This window comes from Miniopterus natalensis, chromosome 19, assembly GCF_054644295.1.
Source record: "Miniopterus natalensis isolate mMinNat1 chromosome 19, mMinNat1.hap1, whole genome shotgun sequence".
Lineage (NCBI taxonomy): Eukaryota > Metazoa > Chordata > Mammalia > Chiroptera > Miniopteridae > Miniopterus > Miniopterus natalensis.
The window spans coordinates 10094599-10113653 of record NC_142099.1 but is presented as its reverse complement, the minus strand read 5'-3'; the positions used below and the strand labels follow the sequence as shown (position 1 = coordinate 10113653).

Here is a 19055-nt window from a genome sequence, read left to right as displayed (position 1 = left end):
TAAGGCTTTTGCTCCCCCAAATCAAGCTCCATTTCCAATGAATGAGTGTGATGGTCAACAACGTGAGCCCTGGTGAAATGGGTCAGTGGGTTCCCAGTGTAACTGTCCACCAGGAAACGGTCGGGGCAGGGGTAAGAAAGGAGATTTCAAGTCCTGGCTCTGCTGCTTCCCATCCTCATTTAAATACAAGTATGTCACAACATTTCTAATCCTACCCTCCCTTTTACAAAACAATACTTCCTGCCCTGTCCACATCTCATGGTTACTGCAGGGTTCAAATGAGATAATATGGGAAAGTGCTTATATGTGGAAGAGCCCTAGGCACTTCATTAGTCTCTTAGAAGTCATCATTTGGTGCATGACAACTGAAAATCCCTCCTCCCGTGCGGTGGTGGTATAGTCCAAAGAGAGGGTATATATTTACAATTAAACATACCAAGTAAATCCAGCCACAGAGGCTCTTCACTCAACCCCTTAGGATGTAGCTTCCTTCCTGATTATTCCTCAGGGGACTGCTGGGCTCCAGAGGGATGACTCAGTGTTAATTGCACAGGCCTTATGGTCCAATTGCCAGCTCAACCACTTGCCACCTGAGGGCCTCCGTTAAGTACTTAACCTTTTTAAAGCTTATTTCCAGATCTCTGAAATGCTGATGAAAATATGTATCTCACAGAATTGTGGGAGGATGCTGGAGATAGTCATGTAATGTCTAGCCCGTGGCTATAGTGAGGGAGGCTCTTAGACTCACGGAGGCGTCTGTGGCTAATCTGAAAAGGGCAGGGCCCACTGGAATCAGACCTGGCTTCAGTTCTGCTTCCCTCTCTGACAGGCTGTCTGATTCTGGATTATTCGCTCCACCTCCCTGGAGCCCACTTACTGATCATAAAATGAGGATGGTAGTATTTTCTTCATGGGGTCTGAATGGAGATCACGTAAAGTAGTGGAGATGAGAGTGCCACGCTCATCGTAAAGCGCAATGCACGCGCACGGGCTGCTATTCATGTTTCCATAGAAACAAACACGCAGAAAACAATGGCAAAGATTTTATTTAGCGGCTTTCTGTGCTTGGCACTTAGAAACAGAGTTCCGTGCATAAGGGCAAATTTTTATACACTTTTTCTTCATACATATTTTACATACCCTTTTTATTGCCCCCTTTTTTTAATATTCATAATATGAATTCCCCCACTAGGCACATAAATACACTTATCTACAACACCTCAAAACCAAAAATCTTAATAATATCTGTATTACTTTACTTGGTATTATTTGCATTTCCACACCATTTAAAAAGTTTAGCTTGCACCAAACTCCACTTGTTTTATCATTAAAGGACTTGAAGGGGAAGGGAAAGGGGAAGGCAAAAACCCAAAACATCAAAATGCAACGAACTATTTGATAAAAATGGAGATCTAAGGGCAGGTGGAAGGATGTAGAAGACCTGTCTGCAATTCCCTGGGACATGACAGGATTTCCCTGCCACAGGGACTGTGGGGCACGGATCCAGGCCAGGTGTCTGGATCCGAAGTGCGAAGGCCAGGCCTCTCTGTCGCCTCTGCGCTTGGTTTCACCTGCGGGGTTGCAGCACCCCTCCTTCGCACTCCCTCTCCGTCCCTTCCCCTGCCAGGCCTCGCGCTCCAGCATCCATCGGCACTTCCCACGTGGCGCACCCTCTTCTGGATCACAATGGTCAGAGCTGCGGGATCCAGATGCATCCCTCGCCTGGTCCCTCTCATCATTGCCCTTGACCACGCACAGTGTCCCAGACACGTTTCCTGCTCAACACCACCGTGATTCTTTCTATAACCTGTAGGGGGGATGGGGAGAAACAAACACAAACCAAATTTCCTGGGTGAATTAAAACTCTCGTCACTGCGCACACTTGCTCTGTCAGTCTTGCTCGCCGCCTCTCTCTCGCCCTCTGTTCTTCTTCTTTCTCTCTTTCCGTCTTTTCTCAGGCACCACTGGGAACGTCACCGATAGCATATTGAGTGCAGACAGACAAAGTTTAAAAGCAATTTTCTTCAAGAAGCCAAGTCCAGTTGTAGTACTGATGTCTCTCCACCCTCATGGATGGGAAGGGGTTCCAGGCTACACGGTTCATTCCAGAAACGGGGTAAGCTGCAGGGGAGAAAGGTCCGTCTAGTGTTGTACACAGACAAATTCTCGGTGAAAGCACCCATTCCGGGCCTCCCTGCACAGAGTTCGCCCAGTTCCGAGTCAGTGTACGTGTATGTGTGTAAGGATGAGTCTGTGTGTGAACATGTGTATATGCATGCACGCACGTATGTACGTATGGGTAGGTCTGTATGTCGTGTGGCTAACTTCATGGCTGCTAAACGCTAGCATCTCCCTTAACATTATTATAAAACGATTATTCATTTTCTTCAAAGACCACTCTGGAGCAGACGCTGCTTTATAAAACTAAGCTTTGGGAAGGCAGGAGCACGGCCACTGGGGCAGAGATGATTCCACGCAAGCATAGCTTCAGTGGCTCAAACGTCTCTCGTTGTTCTTGGGGATACGCTTTCCTCCTCCAGAAAAAAACAAAAAAAAAAACAAAAACCACCCAAACACGCAGCTGCTGCGTTTGCAAGGCCCTGGGCTCCGAGGAGGAGGGTGCGCCCGTGCAGCCCGGGCCGGGGCTCGGCGGGCAGCGGCCGTCACACCATGTGCACCGACATCTGCGAGGAGGAGCCGGGCACGGCGCCGTACTGCCGCCCGTCGCAGGCGGCGCCGGGCTGCTGGCCGCCGGGGGAAGGGCTGATCATGTGCATGCCGTGCTCCACGCCCGCCGGCAGGTACTGCCGCTCGGCGAAGGCCCCGCTGGGCGGCGACGAGCAGAGTAAAGTGCTTTGCGAGGCGCTCAGTTTCTCCGGGCTCGCGGCCAGCCGGGGGGAGGTGGGGAAGTTGTATCCGTACAGGTTGTAGGGGTTGTGGAGGGAGAAGGCGTTGTAGGAGCCCTGCTGCATGTGGCCGCCCCCGAACACGTGCGGCGAGCCGGAGCCCGAGGCCGCGTTGCCCGCCTGCATCACGTACGGGAACTGCGAGGCGGGGAAGGAGCCCAGCTGCCCGCCGTACGCCTCCATCTTGCTGTTGCTCGGCAGCGAGGGCGGCGTGGGGATTCCTGAGATCAGGGAGGGAGTCCTCTGAGGCATGAAGGTCTCGGAGGGCTGCGCGGCGGCGGCGGCGCCGCTCTGGAGCCGGTTGTAGCCGCCGTCGCTCAGGCCCGGGTAGCTCTGCAGCGCGGCCATGTTGCTGCGGGCGCAGGGCGGGTAGTCGGAGAGGTTCAGGTTGCACAGCTGGCTCTCTCGGCAGCCCACGTTGAAGGTGTTGGGGGCCAGGTGGAAAGTTGGAGGAGAACAGGATGGAGATAAAAGATGAGACGAGGCCGAGGGGGACGGCGTGCCAGTGCTGGAGGTGGTCGGGGAAGTGCCTGTGCTGCCCCCTGAAAAATAAAACATGAATTCCACTGAGACGGCGGCCTTTTAAGTCGTGTCTGTCCGGGCCAGATGCGGCCGTGCAGGAGGCTCCCTCGGGGGGCCAAGATGGGCCGGTTTGCACAGAACCACTGCTTTCCCTTAATCCCTTAACTCAGCAGACTTAGGGTAAGTGATGCCACCTGTGTGCGCATGCGCGCTTGCACACACACACACACACACACACACACACACACACACACACACACACTCACTCCCTCCCTCCCTCCCTCCCTCCCTCCCTCCAAAAGAGGGGACGAAGGGGGTGACCAAAAAGAACACTAAAACCGTTTGTTTCTCTGTTAAGTAAGTCTTAGTAAGTCTTTTTTTTTTTTTTTTAGAAAAATAATAATTAACCTTCTAATCACTCTGTCATTTCTTTTACCTGGCACGGTTGCTTAATTCATCATATTTAGTCTTCCAGCTGAAAATATAGGATACCAAGTCTCAGGACCTTAATCTCAGAGGAAATGGAGAGCTTGGGTGGGGTGGTCAAGTCAAGGCTGAGGCCTGGGAGGGCTGAGCAGAGGGGCCCAGGTAGTGGGAGCTGGGGTATGGGACTGAAGTTCTGTCATATGAAAGACATTATGAGAGCAATTACAAGAGCATAAAGCAAAGCTAACCCAAAACGAAATCATTACGATCCAGAGGCTCTGCTAATCTCCTTTTATAAAAGCTGCCCCGTCTCAGAGACTGGAACAAATACTGTAAATGTCAGAATGGGTAATAAAGGCCGGAGATCTGCATTCTACTCACGGCTTGGCTACACTAACCCTCCATCTGACCCTAGGCCTACCACTTTCCTCTCTGGGTTTCAATTTCCGTACGTAGAAGATCAGAACTTGAGTTAGATCAGTGGTTCTCAAGCTGGGAGAAGCTGCGAGCTTTAAAAGCTGCTGAGGTTCCAGGATCCCATCCCAGATCAACTAAATGAGAATTTCTGCTCATGGCAGCTCCACATTCATATTGTCTTAAAGCTCCCCAAACTGTTCTAATGTGCAGCCGCAGCTGAAAACCAATGATACAAACTAAATTCCTTATTTCAAAGTACCCGAGTAGTGATTCCTAAACTTGAGTGTGGTTCAGAATCACTGGAGGGCTTGGAACACAGGTCGTTGACTCCGACCCCCATAGTTCCTGACCCTCTAAGTCTGGGGCAGGGCCTGAGGATTTGCATTTCTAGTAAGTTCTCAGGTAATACTGACACTGCTGGTCTAGCGAGCACATTTTGAGTTAGAGGAGGACCTATAGGTCCCTTTCAACTAATAAAAATCCCTGAACCTGTATCTGTATCTGTATCTGTATCTGTATCTGTATCTGTATCTGTATCTGTATCTGTATCTGTATCTGAAAGGGTTGCTCTTATGATGTGTGGATATTCGAACTGGACTGCTGGCAGGTGCACCAACAGATGAAGGGCCAGTTCAACACAACCTACTTTGGCCTTCAGATAGCTTAAGAAGGTGAAATATGACCTTTCTGAGCCTCCCCTTTCCTGGGCTAGGAAGCAACATTGCAGCATCCACTTCCTGTCTCCCCGCTGAAGTTCAAAACAGTGGTGAGTGCTGGGGCTGCTGGACCTTTTGTTTGAATTCCCCAGAATGAGCGGATGCTTTGTTTTCCATAGGGACTCTCCCATGGTGGAGCTTCTCCTTCAGGGCAAGGTTAGGAGTTTCCCAGAACCATTGAGAGCTATGATTTCCAAGGAGGTGGTACCCCTTAGGTCATCCACAACTCATGTAGGGACTCTTAGCACCTGAGCTACTACAAAAGGATAAAGGATATTTTAAGTGGAAAAAAGCAGGAATACAGTTTTTATCAGTGAGGGAAATATGAAGGAAATGGCAAGAAGCCAGATATTGGGTTGCAAAAAATCATCCATAGCATGCCAGGGAAGAGGCCCCAGATGTGCAAAGAGAGAGGAAGATACTCAAAGAGAAGCCAAAGTATATTTTTAGCAAAAACAAAAAAGGTCTGAGCCTACATATACAGAAATGGTAGTAGTATTGGGTGTAGAAATACAAATTTAGCTCTTAATAGTTCTTTTCAGTGTTAAATATTTCCAGAGCCCAACTAATATCTCTTCCTTGGTCAAACAAATTTCCCCAATGAATTTCCAAGGTAAAACTGGATTTAGTTATAAATAGCTGCTGATTTTAGAGTCATTTCAGGGAGGAGTCCTTCCTAGTTTCTTTTTATGCCTTAAATTCCTTTAAGAGAGGTACAAAGACTTTTATTCCATAAATCGAGATAAGACCAACATTGTAACTACTTCTGGAAGACATCAGCCAGCAGCTGACCATGGTAGAAGAGCACCAAGCCCTATTCCAGTTCCACTGGCATCCACCTAGCTCATGACCACAGGTGAAGTGGGCTACCTCTTCATTGCTCTCATCTGTGAAAGGAGCTGAACTGACTTCAGTTTCTGTTTTTCTCAGAATTACATTTGTGTCTGAGGATTCAATTGTGCTAAAGTGTGAATGGCCAATTACAAGTACTTTCCAGGAATCTTTTAACATAACAAAGGCCTTCTGGAAGGGGAAGACTGGGAAAGGCGAGAAAGAACCTTTCATGCCTTGTTTTTGCACCTCTCAGTGCCCTGCCTGCAGGGCCTGACGGGAAGCTCAGGAATTCATTTTCTGTAAGCCTGTGGTTCCTCTTAGAGGCATTCTACACATTTTCCCTTGTCTTTCACCCTAATGCAGGGAGCTTCTGTGAAATAAATGCTAAGGCACAAATGGAGAAACTCGACTCCAGCTGTACAGAGAGTTGTGTTTTATGGGCTATGTATCTGGTCTCCTCCCTTTGAAAGCCCGTCCTTGCTCTCCCAGATCTGGTGTTTATGTGGTCCCCCAGGAGAGGGAGAGCCCCTGCTCAGCACACTGCACTGTCCTCTTACAGGTAGGCTCCAACAGGCGCTGGCCCTCGCCCTGCAGCAGGAAGTGCAGGATGGAGCAGATGACTTTTTACAACTCTAATGGTTTTCTCGGATGGCCCGAGATGGAACGAATGGTACTGATTTAAGGCCTCAATTGGTTTCACTACAAAAAAAAAAAAAAAAAAGACGGGAACTATTAACAAGTTACAGGGATTTCTGCTGAGCAGATGAGAGGCACATGTTAAAAAGTTTGTAGTCAGCTTGCTTTGGCTTTTAAATGACACTCGCTGGAAATGAGACTTGGTGGCCTGCTGGGCTTCAGGGGGTGGGAGCCCCCCATATGAACTAGTGTTTGAAGGGGGAGAGCAAACCGGTCCAAGAGAAGGTCACAATGCTTCCATTCACTTTGAAGAAATGCTCTAAAGCACTTAGAGTGCTCAATACAGATAGCAACGAGTTCTCAGAGTCCACACAGAGAGAGAAGACTGTGGTATGCATTTTGCAGAGAAGCAAACCGAGATACTGAGAAGTCTTTACTCTCTCATGATCTAACAACTTGTCAGCTGTTAAACGAGATGAGGAGTGCCAGCCAAGTGCTAAATAAGGAGGCAGGCTGCCCTCCTCATGCATTTCAACACTCGGCTGCCTGGAGGCCTCTTATCGCCGACAATCTCGGGCCCAGTGGGAGGCCAGGCTGCGCTGATGCGGAGGGGCAGACTGCCTCTCAGAAAAAAGCATGCCTTCCTTTCCTGCATCCTGTCTCTACCCACCAGGTCCAGATGCTCTAGGGTCTTGACTTAAACTTGATTTAAAGATGATCATGGTCTATGGAGTCAAACAAACTCAGTCCAATCCCAGCTGTTTTCCTGGCTTAGCAAGTTAGCCTCTCCATATAGATGGAATTACGAGTCTCTACCTGGTACCGGTGTTTTAAGAAATAGCTGAAGTAATATATATGGCATTAAATATTTGTTTCCTCTTCCCATGTACGAGTGGAGTGAGGGAAGGAAAAGGGGATCCTGGTGCATTTGGGTTCCAATGGGATGGCTCTCAGGTGTTGGCCTCTGTCCGTGGAGCTGAGCATCTCAGCCTCTCCACAGGTAGATGCCCCGATGTAACAGGTTAGAGGACAGAGCACTGGGCATGTGACAGCTATGGACCCACCAGGGCCATATTCCCAAAGGGCCATATTCCCAACTCTGTTTCCTCTCTGAACTGTCTGCCCCTCCACACTCACCTCTGCCCCGAGGGACCCGGGATGTCCCATGTCTCTATCTCTTCTCAGATCAAGCAAAGCAGAACTGAACACAAACAGGTAGATTGAAATCTTTCCCCAGTGGATTAAGACCCCTGACTGTACTCAGAGGATATAAATGTTACTCCACTTCTGAGAGGTGATTAAAACATAATGTCCATGACTTATTTATTTCAGATCTGGAAGTTTGTACCTCTTAGTCCCTCACCATTTTCAGTCCCCCCACACCGCTGGCAACCATCAGTTTGTCTTCCGTCTCTGTGGGTCTTTCTGTTTTTGTTTGTTTGTTCCTTAGATTCCACATATAATTGAACAGGGATGCACAGCACAGGGAACATGGTCAATAACACCGTAATAACTTTGTACAGTGACAAACACTGACTAGACTAGTCATGGTGATCATGCTGCAAAATATATAAATGTCAAGTCACTGTGTTGTACACCTGAAGCTAATATAATGTTTTTAAAACCATAACTCCCTAAGTAACCAAAAAGACTCTTCCGTTCCAAGACCGATCCCCCACCTGGCCCACCTCCCTGTACCCTATTTTATTTGTTGACCAAAGTGAGGAGGGGCTCATTAACATTCAAATTCAACATTAATTTGCTCCAATATTCAAGACTAAGAGCCAGAATTAACCAAAAAGAACCCGTGTTTAGCAGTGATTCCACACCAGGGCAGTAGCCCAGAATATACTTGTACACCATGGAGACAGTTAAACGTGACTGTGAAAATCCTGAATAGCAAACCTGCTGACTTTTGCATCTTTAAATTGATCACTTCCAGGCTGTAATATGGAGGCTTTCAGATACAGCTTCCTTTTGGGTTCATTTTGTTGTGCTCCTCCCCCCCAAAAAACTTGAAAACATTAAAACAAAACCCCATCTGGGCCAGTAAAGAACAAATTCCATGTAATTACTTGGTTCCACGAGCCAGACTCCTCTCTCGCGTAACACTCGATGGCATCTGTCCCTGAGGAGTGCTGATTCACTGTGTGTCCTTGAGTAGCCTTCTTTGAGGCTTTCAAACAGGTAAGAGGTAAAAAGTCAGCACCCTATGCACTGATTCCAGGGAATCAGCCCGGTAGCCATAAAGTTTAATGATCACAGCCCTGATCATCCCAACCAAGGGATTACCCTAAGTGGAAATGAATACCTTTCTCCAAATACAAATGTGAAACATTAGAGCGCCGATGGGAATTGTGTGGTTTCGGTCTTAGGAAGACTCCCAGTGCATCCCTTTCCATATGGTTTAAAGATATGCATAGATCCAAGCCTCTTCCCTTTAAAACGGCTTTCGATATAGTCGCTAATTCTCGTTTTTCGCATTGGTCTCTGCTTCTTAGACGGCCCTGTTTTATGCCTCCCACATTCCCTTAGGGGCACTGCTCCCATTTTTTTCACTTTCCATAAACCTGTTTGTGTCTCAGTCACCGGTTTTACTGCCTTCCTCACTGCAGCGCATATCCGTTATTGTCAGCAAATTAGGACTAGGCTGCTTCTCTCCTGGCAGTGGTACCCGGTTTCCCACTGAGAAACACCCTCTCTTCCACTCTCGCCCCTTTGCCTGACCTCCAGGAAAAGCATGTGACTCCCACCTGGACAACCCAGGCATCGCTTTCCCCACCCCCACTGCCCCGGCAGTTGGTTCCGGTGACTCGATTAGAGCCAATGAGACTCAATGGGATTTTGCTAGAAACCTTCGAAGAGAGGCACGTGACCTTTCCCAACAGATTTAAACCTAAAAAGGCCTAGGTCTAGGGTTGCTGACAGTTAAGTTACCACCCTGGGGAGCCCGAGAATGAAGTCAGCTGAGAAATGAAGACACCTTGGAGTAGGGTGGTGGCAAGGGAGATTAAGATGTGGATGGATCTAAGAACTTGGTGATGGCCAGATACGGTGGAGGTGGGGGGACCTCCAGGCAGATGAATGGATGGTGGTGTCCTTGCTCCAGGAGAAGGCACCAAGTCTGTGAAATAAATCAGACTCAGTTTTTGACACGTTGAGTATAACGGACTTTTGGGACAAAATAGAAAATGTAACCAATAATTGTTTGTTTTAGTGATAACTGAGATGTTCTCTAATCCCTGTCAGGAGCTCCTCATGAGCCTTGTTTCTTATCTCAGTGATAAAGGAAATCGGCTATGTTTGAATCATTATAGTGGTCACAGAGGAATTCCAAGACTGCTATCCATTCAACTGCTCTCCTTTCCCAATCTCTTACTAGTGTACATTTGCTCAGTAACTGATCCTTCTCACTGAACCACATCAAATTAATACAAATCCCCCAAACCAACAGAGACCCTCATAACCCTAACTTTAACTACCTGACAAACATTAAAACAGCCAATGGTGTTGGAATCTGTCTAGTGATGTCTGCTACCAGCTGAGGAGAGGGAGGGCTTCTGTAAATGGCAGGTCTCCTCATTCCCACAGAAGAAGACATATTGCATCTCTGGTGTCACTGGTCCAGGAGGGTGCCTTTTAGCACAACAATTGTGAGATACACTCAGAGACTCTGCTCACAAAAGCTCTGCTCTCAGTTTGGGCCATACAAATAGCTCCATTGTATATGTCATTATAACATCATCGTCAAAACAACATCCGAACATCATCAGAACAACAGCACTGAACTTGGCTATAACTGGCCTGGGCTGTTATTTCTTTCCTTCTGTCTCTGTATTTTCTCAGTCAACTTCCCCAAGCATAGCTTAGTTGGTTAGTTCCTTTTGTCCCTGTCACTAGCAGTGTTCAAAGAGAAGCCATTCCAGAAATAAAATTTCTATCCCCATATCTCCAAAAGTATAAACTCCCTTGTTAGTTCTAAATGAGTATGTCTGAAGATCAGGCCATACATACTTGACTTCATTAAAATGAAAGATGGGCCTCCTTAGAGTTAATGCACAAGTTGTTGAACAATAAACCATCAACTGGAAGAGTAAACTAAATTTTTGTATAGAAAAGTAAAGCTGTACTAAATAAGAATGAAGAAAGGTAATGTCTGGTGGAAACTGTCCTGTCAAGTATGAGATCCACTTTCGAGTTCTCAACTCACTTCCACCACTTAACTGCAGGTACGGCACTAGACGGCTATATGCCTCAGTTTCTTTTTGTGTAAACGGCAGAGGATAATGTATCCCAGGTATTCTTCTTGTAAGAGTAAACAGCTTTATAGGGCACCCATTCAATGTGAATTTAAAAACAAGGATTTGGGTTTTTGAAAAACTGTGGCTAATTCACCTAAGGGCTTTCCTTGAAATTTTATTAAGGTGGATCTTAATAAAAGAGAACTGAAAATGAGCAGGGGCAGGATGAAAGAAGCTTCCTTAACCTCATCCAAGCAGTTAGGTGGGTGCAGCCTCCAGCAGCATGGATCAGACATGCCAGGGGGCCATGTGTTTGAAGCAGTGAGGAAGGTGGGCACCTTGGTAGGTCCGTCACCGTTTGGATGTTAGCTTCAGTGCCCACACTGCCAGTACTCTCCTCCCTAAAAGGTAATTGCTACGCAGTCGGTCTGCCACTGAAGTTTCCTCTAGAAGCTCGCCACTCTCTACTTCTAAGACACAAAGACAGTTCAACACAGCTGGCTGTGTCTCTTTTCCTCATTTTATCAGTGACACTGTCCAGAGTTACTGGAACTCTGAGTTCTTCAAGGGAGAGGAAATGGGTATGTTACTTTTACGTCCATTGTTAACGTCAAGAAACCAAGCCACGTATTTTTTAATAATGAGAATCTGGACCACGTTCAGTATACAGTTCAAATATGTATTTCAATTAAACTATTTAATAGTCTTGGCTTTTCCTCTAGCCTGTCCCACTGCCATATGTATCCAATAATTCAAGCTCATCCCCCCGAGCCACCACCAATGAAAAAGGGAGTCACTGAGTAAGTGTGATGTTTTACTTCGAAAGTTCAGTTTCTTTTAAACCATTGTTTGCAAAGTATCAGCAATAAGTCTTCGTATTGATACATTTTTAGTAGAAACACCATGAAACCTGAGATGTTGTACATCTAAGCAACTCATGCAGGCTCCCTGTGCTGCACTGTGCCCAGCAGCCCCCCATGCTGGCGAAATGAAGTCTGCATCCCCGACGTCACTCCACACCCACACCCACACCCACACCCACACCCACATCCACATCCACATCCACATCCACACGTTAGGTGGTTGTGCTCCAAGATGTAATCAGACAGTGATCTTGCCTACCTGAGCCACAGTTCCACCAAGTGACCTCATTGATTGTTCATTAGGTACTTCCTGGGTACCAGGCCCTGCAGTAAATCTTGGGGACACTGCAGTGAATACAATGTCACCACCAATTCTCATTCTCAGGAACTGGCAGTATCCCTGCCAGCCTTCTCACGGCAGCCTCCATGACACAGACTCCCGCCCACTGGAGCTTGGAAAGTCAGTGAGTGAGGTGTCAGGTGAAATGCTGCCTCTGGACCCGGCCTGTTTGCACAAGTGCTGATGCTGTGGTTCTTTACAGAGCAACCAAGTTCTCTTTGTTCCAGGAAAATCAAGCTTGGCGTGGGGCCAGATGTGCTATATTCAGTTCAGTGCCCACTCCCTCCCGGCCCTGTCTCTGAGCAGAGGCCCTGCCCGGGGCTTTACCTTGCTGCTTTTGCATGGTGGTGAAATCCTCAAAGGTGAGTGTGCGCACAGGGGGTCTCCAGAATGCATAAGTCTCCATGATGGCTTCCAGTCCAGTTCTGCAGAGAGAAAAGCCAGCAAAGGAAGTTGTAAATAATCCCCAGAAACACACTGACTTGTCACAGATCCTGGGTGATTCGTCTGGCGAGTAGTATATCCAGAGGCACTGAGAGACAGCAGACCAGTAAATGAGCCTGGAAGAGCACGAGGCACAGATAACGCTGGGTGGCAAGAGGAAGAAGAAATGGACCCAATCAGATTATTTGCAAGCAAGTCATGACTATAACAGAATTTCCTTCTGACCTTTCTTCAAAGGAGGTGTGGTCTGCATGAGAAAAAGAACACGTTAAGGTCAGGGTACTAATATCGTGAATAGAGTTGAGCAGAGAGTAGCCTTGGCTGTTTCTCTAGCACAAGACAATGTCATCATCATTACCAGAGTGCATCGTGTGTCCCAGAGTCAGCTCCACCACTGGGTATGTCACGTCAATGAAACTGACAAGCAGGGCAATAGAAATAAAAGGCAAAGTAAGCAATCAAATAGACTCGAGTTTCTGTTGCAACAAGAAATGCCTACCTGAAGGCAAAGAAAGGGGTTGATCCCAGAAATTATACATCAAGCAAAAAGACTGATACATTTCTGCAAATCTTTATCTGTATTTTATAATCTAATAATCAAGCTGCCCTTTGAGGGTCAGAAATTGGGACTGTCAGACTTCAGAAAACACCCAATAGTTTGCAAAAACTACTTTAAGGTTTCTGTTTCATTGGTTTTGGAAATGCCGTTAATTAAGCTATGCACGCACTACTACTTAACTCTTCAATGAACTCTCTATATCATTTATATGAGGTGTTGACGGACATCATGTTAACATAATTATCCAGGTTATCTCAGACATTTTCTTGCTGTTATTCCATCTCATCAAAACAGTATTAGATAGGGTTTCATTTAAAGCTTTGAACACAGCTTCTGATTACTGACTTTTCTGTAAAATTAACTGCTTCTAAGTGGAAGAAGGGAAAGCCCAGGGACGTTGGAGAAGGTTGGAGAAGGAGGGTAGGGAAATGGCATAAGTCACTGGAGTGTAACATGGTGTCCCTTCCTGGAAAGGACAAGCTTTCCCTCTTAAGATGAAACTTAGGCTGCCTGCCCTTCTCCCTGGGTAATACAGTTCCAGAGTTCTCTTCTGTCTTGCGTACCAAGAAGAAAGTGAGAAGTTTTATTTTAAGTGAGAACAAATATCCTTTCCTTATAAATGACGATAAGATCCCCTGAGGTCCTTCTCAGATGAGCTGCTGATAAACTGATTGGCCTCTTGTGTTGCAAAACTTCCTCTCTGAACAGGCCTTACTTGCACAGTTAACTTTCTAAAGTCTTCTCTGGAATCCTGGAGGCTTTAAATACACCAATGTTGGCAAATCAAACTCTGTATTTTTAGAAGAGGTGGAGCGGAGAGGGTGTTGCATGGTGTTTATTAGCTGTTAATCTGTTAAAAGTAGGAATAGAAGACATCCCCACATAGTCACCCTACGTTAATGTTGAATGCAGTACATGAAACTATTTGTGGAGAGAAAGAGCCCAAGCAATTAGGAAGTTCAGAATAATAAGGGGATAGGCTGGTGAAGCCACACTGAGCCTTCATGAGCATAGAAAGAGGACAGGCTGGGCTCTTACTGCCTTGTTTTGGAATGTCGGTGGCTCATGAGAACATCTTGGGGTTCCCTTTAGTGGCCTGGGAGGCTCACTGGTAGGGCAAGCTGCTGACTATTCCACCTCCTATCCCATTCTTCCCAAGAATGTGTACCGATCGTGGTGACAAAAGACTAGCTCAAGAACAAAGAACAGTCCCTTCTCATTTCATAATAAGGTGATAGAAGACTGTGAAGTACCAATAACACACTGATATACTGCCAATATTATAGTTATTGAAGGAAGAGAAAATGAACTTTGATTTCATTTTCATAACAGGCAAAAAGACTGGCAGATTTATTAATAATTTTATCTAAAGCAGTCAGCTCTATATAGGATAGTGACCATTTAGCCATTTATCCAAATCCAAAACCCAATTGACTGATTTAAATAGATTTCAAAAATGGGAGGGATATTGGGTGTCACCCTCTGATGCCATCTTGGGTGGTTAACCAACCTCTGTTGGAGTATTTCCCAAGGAAAAGATTCGGGTTTTTGACACATCTATTAGAAAGTTCTTTCTGACCTTGGGCTGAAACCTCTGGTGTAACGTTTACCCTCTGGTTCCATGACGGATGGGTACATGGTGAGAGTGCCAGACACTCTCACATCCTCATCAGGGAGACTTTCCTAAGCCATGGAGAATGTAACGTATGACAGGCCACATGTGGATGCAACTATGGTCCACCCAGTTCAGGGAGTCTCACAACAAGGGCCATTTGGTGATAGAATTGTGGGGGAGGGGCTATGGCTACCCAAAAATATTGGCTAAGACCACACATTGCTAACAACACTTCACTAATCCACTGTTTATGCATCTCTCATAGATTTATCCTAGGCCCTTAAGGAATCTATTTATGTATTCAGGGTGTTTCTCTTCTTAGAAAAGTTAATCATATTTGTTTACTGTATGCCACATCTTATTTGTCCTCAAATTCCATGAAGCTTCATTGGCTAGGTCTAGTTGTTAGAAAGTACTAGTTCTATATATCAGGATTTGGTGAAGTGCTGTGGCAAGATAAGGATTAATAATTCACCTCTCTCACCACCAGCCCGTGTACTTGGGAGCCCATGGCTTTTTACGTCCCCGTGCTTAGCCCAGTGCCTGTTGCATGGCAAGATCTCAGTGGATATGAGTCATTATTTCATGAACTTTAACCAGCGTTCATTTTTCAAAGCCTAAAACTGAGGAAAACAACTTGATGTAAAAGTCAAGACTCTGAAGACAGTAGGAATCATCTAGTATTGGAGACTTGGGAATCATTTCTATAGCTGATTATGCCTTTCTTGACTAGAGTCTCAGAGAGGTTTCAGTTTTCCTTTGGTTTCTTCCGTTTGGGTCATGGAATTTCTGACCTTTAACAGAGTCTGAGTCCCTGAGCTGAGCCAGTCAGCCCCACCCTCATCTTCACTTACAAGAGTCCTTGCCAACCACCTATTAACATCTTCAGCCACTTGGCTGTCTGTTGCAGAGTTTATCCCGAGTAACTCATTGTTGACTTACTCATCATCATAATAACTTATTTTTTGTAATATTTTATCTCAAGGTTCTTAAATGTGAATTCATTGTCTAACAAATAAAAACGTGGTCTTAGGTAACCACATATCGTTAACATGTTCCACATGGTGAGCCACTCTGGGTTTGTTGCACACCAGAGACTGATGTCATCTCTGAGGTTTCCAATCAGAGACGATCAAATTGGCAAGTGTCCCCCTCTTGCTTACTTTCCCCTGTTTGCTCCAGTGACAACAGAGGCCATATCCAAGCTTTCTTTGTTCAGTCCTTTGGCCGTAATCACCTCTTTGATTTCCAGGCCTTTTCTCTTTAGACTTTTCAGTCTGCTCCTTGGCCAAGCCAACAGAATGTGCTGAAGATGAGGGAGAAAAAGAAAGGAAGGAAGCAAACCAAACAGCCTTGAGATCAACTGATTTGAAAAAATAGCCAGACTGTAAAGAAACATTCCTCCAACCTTCTCATTCAAAAAAAAAAGAAAAGAAAAATGCTAGGACCATCCCTTTGAAGTTCAGCAAATATGTGATCATTATAACAAACAGCTACGTTCATGAACCTGTTAGGTAGCACACCAATGCATGGTTTCTGCTTCTTATTTGTCCTGAAACAGAGAGCTACTTCCTATGTTTCTCCCACTTATTTTCTCTGTAGTTCTGCCTTCCGACTCTTCCCCCATCCCATTTGCTGATAACAAAGGGAACATGTGCTAGGAGTTGATAAAACCACTGGTCACCTCTCAATAGAAGACAGTCAAGAGCTAAGGGAAGCCTACTGATCAGGATCTTGAAATCATAAAGGAGTGATCCAACCTAGGAAACAATTATGCTAGCTTCAGGAGCTATTAAGGTAAAAAAACACAAGAGCTTTACCCTATAGGAGTGTCCTATTCTACAAAAAGAGAACATGTAAATGGCTAATTTCTGAACTGTGTGATAAATGCTACACTGGAGATATGTAGGTGCCATGGAGCACTGAGCAGGAAATACTTAATATACCTGAAAACTCAAGCAAGAGTCCGTAAAAGGCCGGTTATTTAAGCGTAACATTAAAGGGTACTCAGCAGTTTTCTACACAGACAAGAGGCAGAAAGAACTTTCCTGGTAGAGTTAACAGTATATGCAAAGACTTGGAGGTTTAAGAGAGAAGGCATGTTCTGGGAACTGAAAATAGTTCAGGGTGAGTGGAGCTCATGGTACAAGATCGGGGGAGCAGGGGGCACACCATGGGTATTTATTTCATGTTAGGTGCTTGGATTTTATCTAATGGGCGGTACTGAGCCTCTGAGCTCCTTTTCTTTTTCTTCCTGTTCCAACGTTTGAAAAGACAGGAACATACTGTTCTTTCAGATCTCGTTACTGTATCTGAGCTTTCCACTCCTTTTTCTTAGACTGCCCTTGGTCCACCGAGGTGAGGTCAAGCCTTCCACACACCCTTCTCCTTCGCTGGATCTGGAATCAGCTCCTACATCTAGAGAGATTCCTCACAGTATTTGTTGTCTGGGGAATATTCTTAAAAGACCTCCCAGCAGAGGTCTGCAAATTGGCAAAACAAAACAGAACAAGCCAAAATTCACAACTGGGCTTTAAATGGTACAAAAAGTATATCTACATGATGACTTGGCTGCCACTGATGTGCTCAGGATAGTTTGGAAGAGCAGGCAGGTGTCCAATGGACAGATGCTTGGAGCGGAGTTAAAATTGTTTCTTACGCAGTGATGCCAGCTCGGGAACGCTGGCCCGTCTGAGTCTGAACAGGCAGTCCGCAAAAAGTCTTCCCTGCCTCAAGAAGCACAATGGAAAGCCATGAAAACCCGGAGCGAGCTAACTGAAATATTAAGTTTCTTTGCATTTGACTGGAATGGTCTGACCTGACTTCGGTAATACTCCAAGATGGTGCCAGCTGTACCATCGGAACAGAAGAAACTCATGGCTGTGCAAACAGGGCAGCCGCCAAGCTGAATACTGATGCGGGATTTCACCCCAAAGGCACGGCTGGAGCGTTTCCAGGAGGTTACTCCCAGTATTTACAAGTATGTCAGTGTGAAGAAAGGGAGCGTTGCTGGCGTTTCTGTGGCGCTGGCAGCTTATGTGCTTTTCAGCTACCGCTGTTCTTCGAAGGAGCTCAGCCAGGGCGTGAGCAGGTACCACTGAAGAGGGCCCATGTGGACTCCACGCTCCCGATCGTGACCTTTGCCCAGCACCTCTGAATCCTTTCATACTGTAATGACACCTAATAAAAGATGACTGGTAAAAAAAAAAAATTGGTAATACTAAATCACACGAGGGGCAGATTCGCACAGTGGTTAAGAGAACGAGCTCTGGAGCCAGACTGCCTGGGTTCAGATTGCAGCCCCGCTGCATACGGATGCCAGCTTGGCCAAGTTATGTAACCTTCTCATGCCTGAGTCTCCTGTCCGTACAACGGAGGTCACGATACTGCTCCCTCCTAATTGTTACCTAATAAATGCAGGCTGATTAGAGACAGAATATATCCAAATGAGAGAAAACGATGAAAGCTTGAGGACCATTAGTCTAACTCAAGCCAAAGAAATCCCTCCAAGTGCTCAGGTTGCAACCTGTAACAAGAGAAAACAGTCTTACTTCACTGGAATTCAAAGCGGCGTCCGCCCTCTGGCTCTGGATTGAATGTGTAGGGACCTGTGTGTTACCTAATTGCATTTCTCATTCTCTCCTCCAAGAACCAAAAACGTGTCCCTCAAGCCTCTGTAGGCCTCATTATCTCGCAGATATTTCAGACTCCAATATGTTAGCCATTAAAAAGACGTCACTCTGTTAGATGACACCATCGCTGGGCAAGAGCCATAGATAATAAAGCAGCTGCCAGCCTTCCTTGGCAAATCCACACGGCCAAGAGGACAATGGTGGAAAAGGTTCACGACGGAGGAGGGGGAACAAATAACAAGGCAGAGAAAATTGTTAAATACCATAAGCCAGGGGACATGATGAACAGCTCTGGCCTGGATGAGTAGGAGGAGTCTGGCAGGAGGCGGCCGCCAGGGTCCAGAACAGGGCCAGCCACCTTGAACTGTAGATGCAGCCGTGCCGGCCGGAGAGGGAGTCCAGTCCTGATTACTCCCATAGCTCTCCTAAATGTTACCCATGCCAGGGATAACAAAAGACTATGCAGAGTCTACGGAGGCTAGAAAGATTGCCAGGAAAGAACGGGAGGGGATTGGCTGGAAAATATACAGCCAGTGGCTCTAGGGAAAACAAATGAAAATACAGAAATTGAAAGTGAGACACTTGGAAAGTCATGCTGGTCAAAAGGAGGCAAGTGGTTAGCTCATTGGGCTCTACGCTGGCTACGTGAGCCTTCGGGAGCGACGGGGCTGGAGGTGACGAGGGCAAGGCTGTCTGTTGACTAGCAAGCTGTTCCTAACAGAAGAGGGAAACATCAACCTCTGGATGCTGTCCATGCTGGATTTGCAAATTCTGAAAGCTCCTATCTCGCTGTATTCAGTTTTGCCATCAGTAAAACGGGAAACACTGTACCAATAATTATCAACTTGGAAATAAAAGTAGACAACTCGGACCACAGATACTACATGAAATGATTATTACTATT

General features: G+C 46.1%; 1 protein-coding gene across 1 annotated transcript in view; it reads right to left on the bottom strand.

Moving 5' to 3' along the window:
• Positions 1-1028: 1028 nt before the first annotated feature.
• Positions 1029-19055, bottom strand: part of TBX15 (T-box transcription factor 15) — a 92202-nt gene continuing 74175 nt past the window's right edge. Inside the window, exons 7-8 of the mRNA XM_016223348.2 lie at positions 12229-12326; positions 1029-3448 (exon numbers count right to left, since the gene is read on the bottom strand). Of these exons, the coding sequence (XP_016078834.2) occupies positions 2664-3448; positions 12229-12326 (883 nt within the window). The 3' untranslated portion in view covers positions 1029-2663. The remainder of the gene's footprint in view (positions 3449-12228; positions 12327-19055) is intronic.